Source organism: Heptranchias perlo, chromosome 5, assembly GCF_035084215.1.
Source record: "Heptranchias perlo isolate sHepPer1 chromosome 5, sHepPer1.hap1, whole genome shotgun sequence".
NCBI lineage: Eukaryota > Metazoa > Chordata > Chondrichthyes > Hexanchiformes > Hexanchidae > Heptranchias > Heptranchias perlo.
The window spans coordinates 25238416-25253922 of record NC_090329.1 but is presented as its reverse complement, the minus strand read 5'-3'; the positions used below and the strand labels follow the sequence as shown (position 1 = coordinate 25253922).

Genomic DNA, 15507 nt, shown 5'->3' with positions numbered 1-15507 from the left:
TCCTCTCCGAATGGAGTCCGGGCCTGTGGGCTGAGATTACCCAGTGCTACTAGGCCTTTTAAATCAATCTTGGTTTTGTGCATGTGCAGACGGTAGTGTGGTGGTTATGTTATTGAACTAGTAATCCAGTAACATCAGTTCAAATCCCATCAGGGCAGTTTGAGAATTTGAATTCAGTTTTTTAAAAAAAATCTGGAAGTAAAAACAAGTAAAAGTGACTGTGAAGCTGCCGGATGTCGTAAAAACCCATCCGGGAAGGAAATCTGCCCTCCTTACCCAGTCTGGGCCTATATGTGACTCCAGTCCAACACCCACTGGCTGACTCTTAACTTCCTTCTCTCTCTGTCTGCCTCCCTCTCCACCTATTCATTAGATGTGTGTCTGTCCTGATTACAATCCTGTGGTAACAGCTTTCTGTTGCGAGAAGTGTTCATTCAGCTGTATGGAGAGTCTCAGCTGCTAATGGCCTTTGATCACTCTGCGAGTCTGATACCCGAGGCAGCTCCATCGGAGACGTCTCCCGCTTACCTACAGCACTGTGTGTTCATACCAGCAGCAGGAGGTGCTGCAGGTCCCTCCGGCTCTTCTGTCTAGACCGGAAGTACTGGATGTCACCTATGACTCAGTCTAGACGAAGCTATGAAGCTCTTTCACTCACCAGCTCTTCCTGTTGAACTCTGCCTGTCGGTTAAATGCAGAGTTAGCTTATCGTTTGCTAATCGGGGTTGCATTAAACGTGGGAAATGTATTGATGTGCCATGTTATCAGGGAACGATTCTTCCTCTGTTCTTGAAGCAGCACAACATATCTGTTCTCGTCACAGTTGCTCCAATGCTGCATTCTGTTATACTGTTTTTAATAATCTTTTTTTTTTCAGGGCTACCACATGAAGAATATTCACTCTGGCAAAGGCCCAGGCAGAGAGCACGTGAGATCGTCCCCCAGCCTCAGCTAGCGTTTCCACGGGAACGACACAGTGCAAGTCCAGAGAAGTACAAATACCTCTTATAAAATGAGTGTTTGGAAACTCGTCATTCCATCAAGCGCATTTGAGGCACAGGAGAACGCGGGGCCAAGGGATTAGTTTTGGATAGCCCTCCCGCAGACACCATGGGCTAGAAAATTCTATCACAATGATGTGGCTGGTTTGACTTCCCTTGATTCCTCATTCCTTCCTCCCTCTCTTTCCCCCCCCCCCGAGGTAGTTTGTCGGACACTTTCAGGAAAGATGATGCCCCTTTGACTCTTCTCCCCATCCCCCCACTCCAATCCCTTTCGCCAACTGAGCTTTTATAACACCTGATGTAATTTATTCTGTTACTGATTAATTTTAGTCTTCTAAATCACCATGAGCAATAACAACATGCATTTATATCGCTCCTTCAATGTAGTAAAATATCCCCAGGCATTTCGCAGGAGCATAATCAGACAAAATTTGACACCCAGCCACATAAGGAGGTAATAGGACATGTGACCAAAAACTTGGTCAAAGAGGTAGGTTTTAAGGAGGACCTTTAAAGGAGGAGAGAAAAGTAGAGAGGATAGGGAGGGAATTCCAGAGCTGAGGGCCGAAGCAGCTGAGGCGCGGCTGCCAATAGTGGAGCGATTAAAATCGGGGATGTGCAAGAGGCCGGAATTGGAGGAGCGCAGAGATCTCGGAGGGTTGTAGGGCTGGAGGAGGTTACAGAGATAGTGAGGGGCGAGGCCATGGAGGGATTTGAACACAAGGGAGAGAACCACAGTTCATAAACTCTCAGCTCAGGTGATTTTAAATCAATCGTCGACAGATGTTACAGCCCTCAGTGATGTTCAAAAAAACATGTTTTGCATGAAGCCACTAACCTGAAACCTCTTCTACTGCAGGTGGTGATGCCGCTGATACAAGTTTAATTGATGTGAGAAGAGAGGGTAAAAGGGTGAGATTACCCGTCGCTTCCTGCTGATTGCTGTGATCGTGGGTTGTGACTGTCTGTCGACTGCCGATTCTGGGTGTTGAGAGGGGCTGATGGATACTGCCGGCTTAAGAGGTGTCTGCTTGGGTCCCCGGAGACCTCCCATCGTCATGGCAATGGCACCTCCAGTGACAACAGTGAGCTGAAGGTGTACACTGGTCGATTCCTGATTTGCTCGCTAGCCTCCGAGGGGAGAGAGACATTTCACGGGAGGAAAGAGAGAGAAAATGAAATTTCCGTTCTACTGGTGTTAAGTTGTAATCGGCTTATGGGAAATATCCTGAAGAAATAAAGGAACGTACACGATGACCCTTTGGGCAGTGAGTGAGATTCGATTTCCCCATTATGGCTTGTGATCAGACGTGACTGTGAGAGGGTTTCTTGCCCCTCTCCCTTTTTTTTGTTTTTTTTAATTTAAAAAGGTTTCTTTTCCTAACTCGTGACGGTTTATACCATGCTCCGAAACGGAGGTGTTGGGAATGGAGGGCAGCCATGCATGCTACGATGGTCCAATCGTATCCGGTTAACCTGGCTCAGCTTCACTCTGTTTATCATTCTGGTTTTTTTCCCGCTGATTGCCCATTACTACCTGACCACCATCGACAACCTGGACGACTCTGGCCCGCGCATCTTTGTGCCGCGCTCAGGCAACGCCTTGTGCGAGGTCAAGCACGTCCAGGACCTCTGCCGCATCCGGGAGTCTGTCAGTGAGGAGCTGCTCCAACTCGAGGCCAAGCGGCAAGAGCTCAACAGCGAAATCGCCAAACTCAACCTAAAGATCGAGTCTTGCAAGAAGAGCATCGAGAACGCCAAGCAGGACCTGCTGCAGCTCAGGAACGTCATCAGCCAAACAGAGCATTCATACAAAGAGCTGGTGGCACAGAACCAGCCCAAGCTCTCGCTGCCAATCCGCCTCTTGCCAGAGAAAGACGAGACCAACTTCCTGCTGCCAAAATCTCCCAATAGCTGCCGTTTGCACTCTTGCTTCGATTACTCCCGGTGTCCACTTACATCTGGATTTCCCGTCTACATCTATCCACTGGATCAGTACCAATTCAGCAGTTTCATTGACCCGTTAATCAAACAGGCATTCCAGGCCATCGTCCGGACTAACATCTACATTACAGACAATCCTCATGTTGCCTGTGTCTACGTGGTTTTGGTTGGGGAGCTGCAGGACTCATCGGTACTGAAGTCCATTGACCTTGAAAAGCAGTTGCACTCTCTCTCCTACTGGCGGTCGGATGGACACAATCACCTTCTTATCAACCTGTCCAGGAGATCCCAGACACAGAATCTGCTCTACAATGTCAGCACAGGCAGGGCCATGGTTGCCCAATCCACCTTTTATGACGTGCAATATCGTCCTGGGTTTGATCTCATCCCCTCGCCGCTCATCCATGCCATGTCCGAACCTAACTTTCTAGAGATTCCTCCCCAGGTTCCCGTGAAAAGGAAGTATCTCTTCAGCTTCCAGGGAGAGAAGATCGAGTCACTCATGTCCAGCTTGCAGGAGGCCCGCTCCTTCGAGGAGGAGATTGAAGGGAACGCTCCAGCGGATTACGATGATCGGATCATTGCCACCTTGAAGGCCGTCCAGGACAGCAAGTTGGACTTGGTTCTTGTGGAGTTTACCTGCAAGAACCAGCCTCGGCCCGCCTTGCCTACTGAATGGGCACTTTGTGGTGAGAGGGATGACAGGCTGGAGTTGCTGAAATTATCCTCTTTTGTATTAATCATAACACCTGGAAACAGCCATCTTGTCGCTTCCGCTGGCTGTTCCATGAGGCTTTTCGAAGCCTTGGAAGTTGGAGCCATCCCAGTGATCCTTGGGGAACACGTGCAGTTGCCCTATCACGACACGATACATTGGAGCGAGGCAGCTCTGGTGGTGCCAAAGCCACGCATAACAGAAGTCCACTTTCTCCTGAGAAGTATCTCGGACAGTGACCTCCTCAACATGCGACGCCAGGGTCGCTTCTTGTGGGAGACCTACTTTTCCACCTCTGACAACGTGCTGAGCACCATCCTGTCTACCGTGCGGACCAGGATACAAATCCCTGCTGCTCCCATCGCGGAAGAGCCATCCAAGGAGATCCCTCACAAGACAGGAAAGGCCGCCGGCACCGATCCCAACATGGCCGACACTGGAGACCTGGATTTGGGGCCCGTTGAGACCGAGCCGCCCTACGCTTCCCCCAAATACCTTCGCAACTTCACGGTCACCGTCCGTGACACTTATCGAGCCTGGAACTTCGCCCCAGGACCGTTCCACCTCTTTCCACACACCCCGCTCGACCCCATTTTACCGTCTGAGGCCAAGTTCCTTGGATCTGGGACAGGCTTCCGGCCAATTGGCGGAGGAGCCGGGGGTTCGGGGAAGGAGTTCCAGGCTGCTTTGGGCGGGAATGTTCCCAGGGAACAGTTTACAGTCGTGATGCTGACCTATGAACGTGAGGAAGTCCTGATGAACTCTTTGGAGAGGCTGAACGGTCTTCCTTATTTGAATAAAGTTGTTGTTGTGTGGAACTCTCCCAAGCCACCATCCGAGGACTTGGTGTGGCCAGATATCGGAGTGCCCATTGTGGTAAGGAATTTTCCTTTTCTCTGGTTTGCTTTAGTGATCGATAACCATTGCATGCACGTGTGTTCCAGAATGGTAATGCTCTGTGTAGCATGTTAAAAATAACAAAAGACCAGGCTTCCCAGATCCAGGAAGGATCTCGTTGGAACTGCAGGTAAATCAAATATTGGCTTTTAAGAAATCTTTGAGGAGCCATGCACGTTTTCATGTTATTTTATCCCTCCCCTCATCTGAAGAGTTAGGATCTGTACAATAAGTTAGTACAGTCTTAACGATTGACGAGGCTCCAGGACCAATTTCCCTTAATTGGAGTGCATTATCTAGCCATGGTGGCCCTCCGCAATGTTGTGAGCTGAATTTGTACAATTAAAATTCATGCCGTCACATGGAGGTACTCCGTTCTATTTTGCTCGACTTCCGGTTATTACACAGAACTACTCACCTTACACCTGGGGGCTCTAGGGGACTCCAGTCCCACACCAACGTGGTTGACTCTTAACTGCCTAACAAGCCACTCAGTTGTATCAAAATAGGGCAACAAGGAATGGACAATAAATGCTGGCCTTGCCAGCGACGCCCACATCCCAAGATCTTTAAAAGCAGTTAACAGGTCCAAGAGACATAAGAACAAATGGAATCCTCAGTTTTATATAGAGTTGTCTTTCCCCCCGTTCTTGCCTCACACATGCCCTCAAATGTGAGGTTACCAGTAAATTTTCATGATATTCCCTCCCCATGCCCAAGTTATTTGTACATTTGAAGAACAAACAAGTCCTAACCAGACCCTCAGGGACCCAATCCAAGAGACTTTTATTTATTCCTCTTCCTTGGTTTCATTATTTAATTGAATGCAAAAGCAAGGACTACTGTGTGTAATTATGGTGAACCCACTATAGAAAGATATTGGGGCTCTGGAAAAGGCACAGTGTAGGATGTGATAAATACATCAAGGGGAAAATTTGCAGGGCTATGGGGAAAAGGCAGGGGAGTGGGACTAATTGGATAGCTCTTTCAAAGAGCCGGCTCAGGCATGATGGACCGAATGGCCTCTATCATTCAATGAGAGGATATAGTTATGATGAGAGACTAATCTCTGAGTTCTGGTGTCATCCTAGTAAACCTTTTTAGCACCACCTCAGTGCTTCTATATCCTTTTTATAAAATGGAGACCAGAACTGTTCACAGCACTCCGTGTACTTGCCCAACACTAAGGACCCATCGGACAGTTCCAGTAAGCCAGGAGTTCCCTGAGCAGGTGAGACCTGTCTCCCTCCACTGCCTCTCTTTACGCTCTATTCCCCATGTCCTGGACAGCCCCTTGGGTGACCATATTCTGTATGATACCAGACTTGACATAAGCTGGCGAGTGAAGGTTAGTGGTAGGTATAATAGGAGTGTTCAAAATGTTGAAATGGTTGAATCAATCATGAAGGTTTATTTCCTACTAGTCAGCAAATCAATAACCAGGGCCACAAACCTAGGATTAGTACTAAAAGCAAAAAGCGGATTTAAAATTTTTTTCATGCAAAGGATTATTAAAATCTGGACTACATTCCTGACCGAATCTGTGGACCATTACTGGATCCTCGGTGTGTCCAGGGGCAGCACATTTACACCAAATGTTGGGCCTCGAGAGAAGAGAATTTCTGCGGTCGAGCGGAAGTTGGCTGCATTCCGCAGCATCAGAGAGGGTGAAGGGGTTTCTGGATCACGATATCCAGAATGTGGTCACCCAAGGAGCTGTCCAGGACACGGGGAATGGAGCGTAAAGAGAGGCAGTGGAGGGAGACAGGTCTTACGTCTGTGGAAAAAAAAAGCGCCACAATTTATTTTCAACCATGTTTTACTTAGAGGGAAGCTGAGGAGAAATGTTTTTACACAGCGAGTTGTTACGATCTGGAATGCGCTGCCTGAAAGGGTGGTGGAAGCAGATTCAATAATAACTTTCAAAAGGGAATTGGATAACTACTTGAAGGGGAAAAATTTGTAGGGTTATGGGGAAAGAGCAGGGGAGTGGGACTAATTGGATAGTTCTTTCAAAGAGCCGGCTCAGGCACGATGGGCCGAATGGCTGCCTTCTGTGCTATAAGAGTCTATGATTGAGTTCCTCCCAACCATTGTCAGCTTTATTTACAGAGCAGTTTATTGGTAACTTTGTCCAAACAGAGCAGCCTGCTCCCTATCCCAAACACAATCACTGAACGAGCCTCTTGTTGTTTTTAAATTGTTTAAAGGAGCTGCCTTCTTTAACGTGAGCCACGGGATGTTTCCCAAAGTCCGCAGTCCAGTTCTGAACCCAAAGCCCAGTTTTGGAAATAGTAACCCAGCAGTTTATTAACTGTAAACAGCAAAAGTCCAGCTTTCAGTTGCCACATTTAAACAAAAACACCACCTGCCAGGGGATTTATTGATCAAGGTGTCAGCTTCAGCCCGTTGCTATACCACAGCAAGTTTACTGACACAAAGTGAAAATATTACAAATTTCCAAGTCAAGCCCAGGTCCCAGACAGAAATCCCAGACCATAATTAGTGAAATTTCTCTCAGCCATTTCTAACATTGAATGGTCCATTTAATGGGTAAGTTTAATGGGTTATTTTACAGGATTGTGTAAATTTGTTATTTTTATCTGTATATTCTGACCTGAGTGACCAAGGAAAGAGGCTGACAGAATAGAACAGTGAAGGAATTATTTTGAATGATTTGATTTGTTTTTATGGAGGCTCCAGATACTGGGTTTGAGAATAAAATGAGGAATCATTTTGTTTGTAGTTCTTGCTAAGTATAGATTGGAAACTTTCCTAAGTGTCTAATGAATGGAACTGTTTTTTGACAAGGTGTCAGCTGTAGCTCATTGGGCAGCACTCTTACCTCTGAGACAGAAGGTCATGGGTTCAAGTCGCACTCCAGACATTTGAGCACAAAATCCAGGCTGACACTCCCAGTGCAGCACTGAGGGAGTGCTGCACTGTCAGAGGTGCCGTCTTTCAGATGGGACATTAAACCGAGGCCCTGTCTGCCCTCTCAGGTGGACGTAAAAGATCCCACGGCACTATTCGAAGAAGAGCAGGGAGATCTCCCTGGTGTCCTGGCCAATAATGACGGCCACATAAAGTGACACCCCTACTCCTGACCAGAATGGAGATGACTGGGTAATTCTCCCATCAATCACACCTGGAGCCTGCACTGCTGTAAGTGACTGGGATTGATTTTATGCACAAGTTCTGTTTGCTGCAGTTCGTAGAGGCTCTTTTTAAATAGACTCTGTACATAGACTTTGTTTGCTTTGCTGCTTGTTTTGCTTGCTGTAAAATACACTGTTTGTTTGGCTGGAAGTCCCACCCCACCTGCAACTCATTAGCTAACACAGTGGTGTCACTAATCACTCTGAATATTTATCCCTCAACCAACATCACTAAAACTCATTATCTAGTCATTATCGTATTGCTGTATGTGGGACCTTGCTGTGCACAAATTGGCTGCCGCGTTTCCTACATCACAACAGTGACTATACTTCAAAAATTCTTTGGCTGTGAAGCACTTTGGGACGTCCTGTGGGCATGAAAGGCACGATAGAAATGCAAGTTCTTCCTTTTATTTCTTGTTTGATTGGCTCAAATATCCAATTAACTCGATGCAAAGTAATGACCCTGGTTAACTCGAGAGATCGTGGCTTTTGCTTTTGAGTTGTGCTGCGTTTGAGGGGTGCGATCCTACAGGTATGTTCTGGGGACAAGACTCTGAATAATCTAGATAGGCAGCATGATTGCTTGGGGACGATTCTGTCTGCTGTTACACAGGATCATTCCCGTCGGAGGAGAGAATGGCTTCCACTTGATTCTAGCAATTCTCATTAGCAAAAACTTCTTTTTTGTGGCCTTGTTATTTTTACCTGGAAATGCTCCAAAGCCAAGGGTGTCCTGGGAATTGTTTCCAGGCACGGTTCGTTTGTTGCTATGGAACGGTTCTATTCTGGTACGTTGTGCTAACTGTCTGCTGCACAGAGGTGGAGACACGTTGATTGTGGAGTGCAGAGACACAAGCGGGAGTTGCTAGAAATGTTTTGTTGCAGTATCAGTCTGCTCTGAAACTGCCCCTGGGGAACTGCACAGACTGCAGCAGATGAACAGGATTTTTTAGGAAGAGGAATGGTCAGTAGACCTAACATATCGTCCCTTTAATAGAACAATCCCACCCTCTCACCACACCCCTCAATCCTTTCTCTGTTCAGGAATATATCTGATTTGTCTGTAGATTTTTTTTTTGCCGACATTTCAACAGGGTCTACACTTCAAAAGTACTTCATTGGCTGTGAAGCGTTTTGGGATGTCCTGAGGTTGTGAAAGGCACGATAGAAACGCAAGTTCTTTCTCTCTCTCCATGCTAATTTTCTCCCTTCTCGAGTGCCCATTCTTGGGTCAGCTTTGGTCCCCCGGGTGCTCTCCAGAATCACACCAGACTGACCCTTATGAGCTTTAATGGTGTCTGTTAACATCCCATTTGTCCACTCGCTCTTCCAGTATCCAAGCATTGCCCACAAGTGTCAGTGGAAAGCAATCAAGAGCAGGAACACTGATTGATTTTTCTCTCTTGCTGAGACCATTTGTGGGTCCCTTGCTGGAGTCCTGGCTGAGACCAGCCGCCTTGGCACAGACCGGGCATGGGACCTGGGATCTTTGTAGTCTGCTCGTCTCTGCTACTCACTGGATAAACTAGTAGACCTATTGGAGAAGGCCGTGAATTGTCTCTCACCCATTTCTACTTGGGCCAGATGCAACAGATTGAACACCATTCTCCCAACTCTGCTTTGTTTTGAGGGAAAGGGAAAATCAGGGGACAGTCTCTCTCTCTCTCTCTCTCTCTCTCTCTCTCTCTCTCCCCCCCATCTCTCTCTCTCTTCCCCCTCCCCCCATCTCTCTCTCTCTTCCCCTCCCCCCATCTCTCCCTCTCTTCCCCTCCCCCCCATCTCTCCCTCTCCCCCCCATCTCTCCCTCTCTTCCCCTCCCCCCCATCTCTCCCCCTCCCCCCCATCTCTCCCTCTCTTCCCCTCCCCCCATCTCTCTCTCTCTTCCCCCTCCCCCCCATCTCTCTCTCTCTTCCCCCTCCCCCCCATCTCTCTCTCTCTTCCCCTCCCCCCCATCTCTCTCTTCCCCTCCCCCATCTCTCTCTTCCCCCTCCCCCATCTCTCTCTTCCCCCTCCCCATCTCTCTCTTCCCCCTCCCCCATCTCTCTCTTCCCCCCATCTCTCTTCCCCCCCATCTCTCTTCCCCCCCATCTCTCTTCCCCCCCCATCTCTCTTCCCCCCATCTCTCTTCCCCCCCATCTCTCTTCCCCCCATCTCTCTTCCCCCCATCTCTCTTCCCCCCATCTCTCTTCCCCCCATCTCTCTTCCCCCCCCCATCTCTCTTCCCCCCCATCTCTCTCTTCCCCCTCCCCCCGACCTCTCTCTTCCCCCTCCCCCCGACCTCTCTCTTCCCCTCCCCCCACCTCTCTCTTCCCCCTCCCCCCGACCTCTCTCTTCCCCTCCCCCCACCTCTCTCTTCCCCCTCCCCCCACCTCTCTCTTCCCCACCCCCCACCTCTCTCTTCCCCCTCCCCCCACCTCTCTCTTCCCCCTCCCCCCACCTCTCTCTTCCCCTCCCCCCACCTCTCTCTTCCCCTCCCCCCCACCTCTCTCTTCCCCCTCCCCCCCACCTCTCTCTTCCCCTCCCCCCAACCTCTCTCTTCCCCCTCCCCCCACCTCTCTCTTCCCCTCCCCCCACCTCTCTCTTCCCCCTCCCCCCCACCTCTCTCTTCCCCCTCCCCCCCACCTCTCTCTTCCCCTCCCCCCCACCTCTCTCTTCCCCTCCCCCCCACCTCTCTCTTCCCCTCCCCCCACCTCTCTCTTCCCCTCCCCCCACCTCTCTCTTCCCCCTCCCCCCACCTCTCTCTTCCCCCTCCCCCCACCTCTCTCTTCCCCCTCCCCCCGACCTCTCTCTTCCCCCTCCCCCCGACCTCTCTCTTCCCCCTCCCCCCGACCTCTCTCTTCCCCTCCCCCACCTCTCTCTTCCCCCTCCCCCACCTCTCTCTTCCCCCTCCCCCCACCTCTCTCTTCCCCACCCCCCACCTCTCTCTTCCCCCTCCCCCCACCTCTCTCTTCCCCCTCCCCCCCACCTCTCTCTTCCCCCTCCCCCCACCTCTCTCTTCCCCCTCCCCCCCACCTCTCTCTTCCCCCTCCCCCCACCTCTCTCTTCCCCTCCCCCCCCACCTCTCTCTTCCCCCTCCCCCCCACCTCTCTCTTCCCCTCCCCCCCACCTCTCTCTTCCCCTCCCCCCCACCTCTCTCTTCCCCCTCCCCCCACCTCTCTCTTCCCCCTCCCCCCCACCTCTCTCTTCCCCCTCCCCCCCACCTCTCTCTTCCCCCTCCCCCCACCTCTCTCTTCCCCTCCCCCCACCTCTCTCTTCCCCCTCCCCCACCTCTCTCTTCCCCCTCCCCCCACCTCTCTCTTCCCCCTCCCCCCACCTCTCTCTTCCCCCTCCCCCACCTCTCTCTTCCCCCTCCCCCACCTCTCTCTTCCCCCTCCCCCCACCTCTCTCTTCCCCCTCCCCCCACCTCTCTTCCCCCTCCCCCATCTCTCTCTTCCCCTCCCCCATCTCTCTCTTCCCCTCCCCCCATCTCTCTCTTCCCCCTCCCCCATCTCTCTCTTCCCCCTCCCCCCATCTCTCTCTTCCCCCTCCCCCATCTCTCTCTTCCCCCTCCCCCCATCTCTCTCTTCCCCTCCCCCCATCTCTCTCTTCCCCCTCCCCCCATCTCTCTCTTCCCCTCCCCCATCTCTCTCTTCCCCCTCCCCCCATCTCTCTCTTCCCCCTCCCCCCATCTCTCTCTTCCCCCTCCCCCATCTCTCTCTTCCCCCTCCCCCATCTCTCTCTTCCCCCTCCCCCCATCTCTCTCTTCCCCCTCCCCCATCTCTCTCTTCCCCCTCCCCCCATCTCTCTCTTCCCCCTCCCCCATCTCTCTCTTCCCCCTCCCCCATCTCTCTCTTCCCCCTCCCCCATCTCTCTCTTCCCCCCTCCCCCCATCTCTCTCTTCCCCCTCCCCCCATCTCTCTCTTCCCCCTCCCCCATCTCTCTCTTCCCCCTCCCCCCATCTCTCTCTTCCCCCTCCCCCCATCTCTCTCTTCCCCTCCCCCCATCTCTCTCTTCCCCCTCCCCCATCTCTCTCTTCCCCCTCCCCCCATCTCTCTCTTCCCCCTCCCCCCATCTCTCTCTTCCCCCTCCCCCCATCTCTCTCTTCCCCCTCCCCCCATCTCTCTCTTCCCCCTCCCCCATCTCTCTCTTCCCCCTCCCCCCATCTCTCTCTTCCCCTCCCCCATCTCTCTCTTCCCCCTCCCCCCATCTCTCTCTTCCCCCTCCCCCCATCTCTCTCTTCCCCTCCCCCCATCTCTCTCTTCCCCTCCCCCCATCTCTCTCTTCCCCCTCCCCCCATCTCTCTCTTCCCCCTCCCCCATCTCTCTCTTCCCCTCCCCCCATCTCTCTCTTCCCCCTCCCCCCATCTCTCTCTGATCCCCCTCCCCCCATCTCTCTCTTCTCCCTCCCCCCATCTCTCTCTTCCCCCTCCCCCCATCTCTCTCTCCCCCTCCCCCCATCTCTCTCTCCCCTCCCCCCATCTCTCTCTCCCCTCCCCCATCTCTCTCTTCCCCTCCCCCATCTCTCTCTGCCCCCTCCCCCATCTCTCTCTGCCCCCTCCCCCCATCTCTCTCTGCCCCCTCCCCCCATCTCTCTCTTCCCCCTCCCCCCATCTCTCCCTTCCCCCTCCCCCATCTCTCCCTTCCCCCTCCCCCCATCTCTCTCTTCCCCCTCCCCCCATCTCTCTCTTCCCCCTCCCCCCATCTCTCTCTTCCCCCTCCCCCCATCTCTCTCTTCCCCTCCCCCCATCTCTCTCTTCCCCCTCCCCCCATCTCTCTCTTCCCCCTCCCCCATCTCTCTTCCCCCCCCCCATCTCTCTTCCCCCCCCCCCATCTCTCTTCCCCCCCCCCATCTCTCTTCCCCCCCCCATCTCTCTTCCCCCCCCCCATCTCTCTTTCCCCCCCCATCTCTCTTCCCCCATCTCTCTTCCCCCCATCTCTCTTCCCCCATCTCTCTTCCCCCCATCTCTCTTCCCCCTCCCCCCTCCCCCCCATCTCTCTCTCTCTCTTCCCCCTCCCCCCCATCTCTCTCTCTCTCTACCCCCTCTCCCCCATCTCTCTCTTCCCCTCCCCCCATCTCTCTCTTCCCCTCCCCCATCTCTCTTCCCCCCCATCTCTCTTCCCCCCCCATCTCTCTTCCCCCCCCATCTCTCTTCCCCCCCCCATCTCTCTTCCCCCCCCCATCTCTCTTCCCCCCCCCATCTCTCTTCCCCCCCCATCTCTCTTCCCCCCGCCATCTCTCTTCCCCCCATCTCTCTTCCCCCCCCCATCTCTCTCCCCCCCCCATCTCTCTGCTTCCCCCCCATCTCTTCCCCCCCATCTCTCTTCCCCCCCCATCTCTCTTTCCCCCCCCATCTCTCTTCCCCCCCCCATCTCTCTTCCCCCCCCATCTCTCTTCCCCCCATCTCTCTTCCCCCCCCATCTCTCTTCCCCCCCCCATCTCTCTTCCCCCCCCATCTCTCTTCCCCCCCCATCTCTCTTCCCCCCCCCATCTCTCTTCCCCCCCCATCTCTCTTCCCCCCCCATCTCTCTTCCCCCCCCATCTCTCTTCCCCCCCATCTCTCTTCCCCCCCCATCTCTCTTCCCCCCCCATCTCTCTTCCCCCCCCCATCTCTCTTCCCCCCCCATCTCTCTTCCCCCATCTATCTTCCCCCCCATCTCTCTTCCCCCTCCCCCCCATCTCTCTCTCTCTCTCTTCCCCTCCCCCCCATCTCTCTCTCTCTCTACCCCCTCCCCCCCATCTCTCTCTTCCCCCTCCCCCCATCTCTCTCTTCCCCCTCCCCCCATCTCTCTTCCCCCTCCCCCCATCTCTCTTCCCCCTCCCCCATCTCTCTTCCCCCCCCCCATCTCTCTTCCCCCCCCCCATCTCTCTTCCCCCCCCATCTCTCTTCCCCCCCCCATCTCTCTTCCCCCCCCCCATCTCTCTTCCCCCCCCCATCTCTCTTCCCCCCCCCCATCTCTCTTCCCCCCCCATCTCTCCTTCCCCCCCCCATCTCTCTTCCCCCCCCATCTCTCTTCCCCCCCCCATCTCTCTTCCCCCCCCCCATCTCTCTTCCCCCCCCCATCTCTCTTCCCCCCCCCCATCTCTCTTCCCCCCCCCATCTCTCTTCCCCCCCATCTCTCTTCCCCCCCCATCTCTCTTCCCCATCTCTCTTCCCCCCCATCTCTCTTCCCCCATCTCTCTTCCCCCCATCTCTCTTCCCCCTCCCCCCATCTCTCTCCCCCCTCCCCCCCATCTCTCTCCCCCCTCCCCCCCATCTCTCTCCCCCCTCCCCCCCATCTCTCCCCCCTCCCCCCATCTCTCTCTCTCTCTCTCTCTTCCCCCTCCCCCCCATCTCTCTCTCTCTCTCTTCCCCCTCCCCCCATCTCTCTCTCTCTCTACCCCCTCCCCCTGACCTCTCTCTTCCCCCTCCCCCTGACCTCTCTCTTCCCCCTCCCCCCACCTCTCTCTTCCCCCTCCCCCCACCTCTCTCTTCCCCCTCCCCCCACCTCTCTCTTCCCCCTCCCCCACCTCTCTCTTCCCCCTCCCCCCCACCTCTCTCTTCCCCCTCCCCCCCACCTCTCTCTTCCCCCTCCCCCCCACCTCTCTCTTCCCCTCCCCCCCACCTCTCTCTTCCCCCTCCCCCCCACCTCTCTCTTCCCCCTCCCCCCCACCTCTCTCTTCCCCTCCCCCCACCTCTCTCTTCCCCTCCCCCCCCACCTCTCTCTTCCCCTCCCCCCCCCCACCTCTCTCTTCCCCCTCCCCCCCCCACCTCTCTCTTCCCCCTCCCCCCCCCACCTCTCTCTTCCCCCTCCCCCCACCTCTCTCTTCCCCTCCCCCACCTCTCTCTTCCCCCTCCCCCCCACCTCTCTCTTCCCTCCCCCCACCTCTCTCTTCCCCCTCCCCCCCACCTCTCTCTTCCCCCTCCCCCCCACCTCTCTCTTCCCCTCCCCCCCACCTCTCTCTTCCCCCTCCCCCCCACCTCTCTCTTCCCCCTCCCCCCATCTCTCTTCCCCTCCCCATCTCTCCCTCCCCATCTCTCTTCTCCCATCTCTCTTCCCCTCCCCATCTCTCTTCCCCCTCCACCCATCTCTCTTCCCCCTCCACCCATCTCTCTTCCCCTCCACCCATCTCTCTTCCTCCCTCTCCTCCCCATCTCTCTTCCCCCTCCCCCATCTCTCTCCCCTCCCCCATCTCTCTTCCCCTCCCCCATCTCTCTTCCCCCTCCCCCCATCTCTCTCCCTCCCCATCTCTCTCCCTCCCCCATCTCTCTCTTCCCCCTCCCCCCATCTCTCTCTTCCCCTCCCCCCATCTCTCTTCCCCCTCCCCCATCTCTCTCTTCCCCTCCCCCATCTCTCTCTTCCCCCCTCCCCCCATCTCTCTCTTCCCCTCCCCCATCTCTCTCTTCCCCCTCCCCCATCTCTCTCTCCCCCTCCCCCCATCTCTCTCTTCCCCTCCCCCATCTCTCTCTTCCCCCTCCCCCATCTCTCTCTTCCCCCTCCCCCCATCTCTCTCTTCCCTCCCCATCTCTCTCCCTCCCCCCATCTCTCTCTTCCCCTCCCCCATCTCTCTCTTCCCCCTCCCCCCATCTCTCTCTTCCCCTCCCCCATCTCTCTCTTCCCCCTCCCCCCATCTCTCTCTTCCCCCTCCCCCCATCTCTCCTTCCCCCTCCCCCATCTCTCTCTTCCCCTCCCCCCATCTCTCTCTTCCCCCTCCCCCCATCTCTCTCTTCCCCCCCTCTCCCCCCCATCTCTCTCTTCCCCTCCCCCCATCTCTCTCTTCCCCTCCCCCATCTCTCTCTTCCCCCTCCCCCCATCTCTCTCTTCCCCCA

The 15507-nt window shown here is 54.6% G+C and overlaps 1 protein-coding gene across 2 annotated transcripts in view; it reads left to right on the top strand.

Annotated features, from left to right (window-relative positions):
- The window catches only part of extl3 (exostosin-like glycosyltransferase 3), an 83510-nt gene that overhangs the window by 47694 nt on the left and 20309 nt on the right, over nt 1-15507 (top strand). For both annotated transcript variants that reach the window (XM_067984155.1, XM_067984154.1), the window contains 2 exons: nt 878-992; nt 1864-4539. In XM_067984155.1, coding sequence (XP_067840256.1) covers nt 2407-4539 — 2133 coding nt within the window. In that variant the 5' untranslated portion in view covers nt 878-992; nt 1864-2406. The remainder of the gene's footprint in view (nt 1-877; nt 993-1863; nt 4540-15507) is intronic.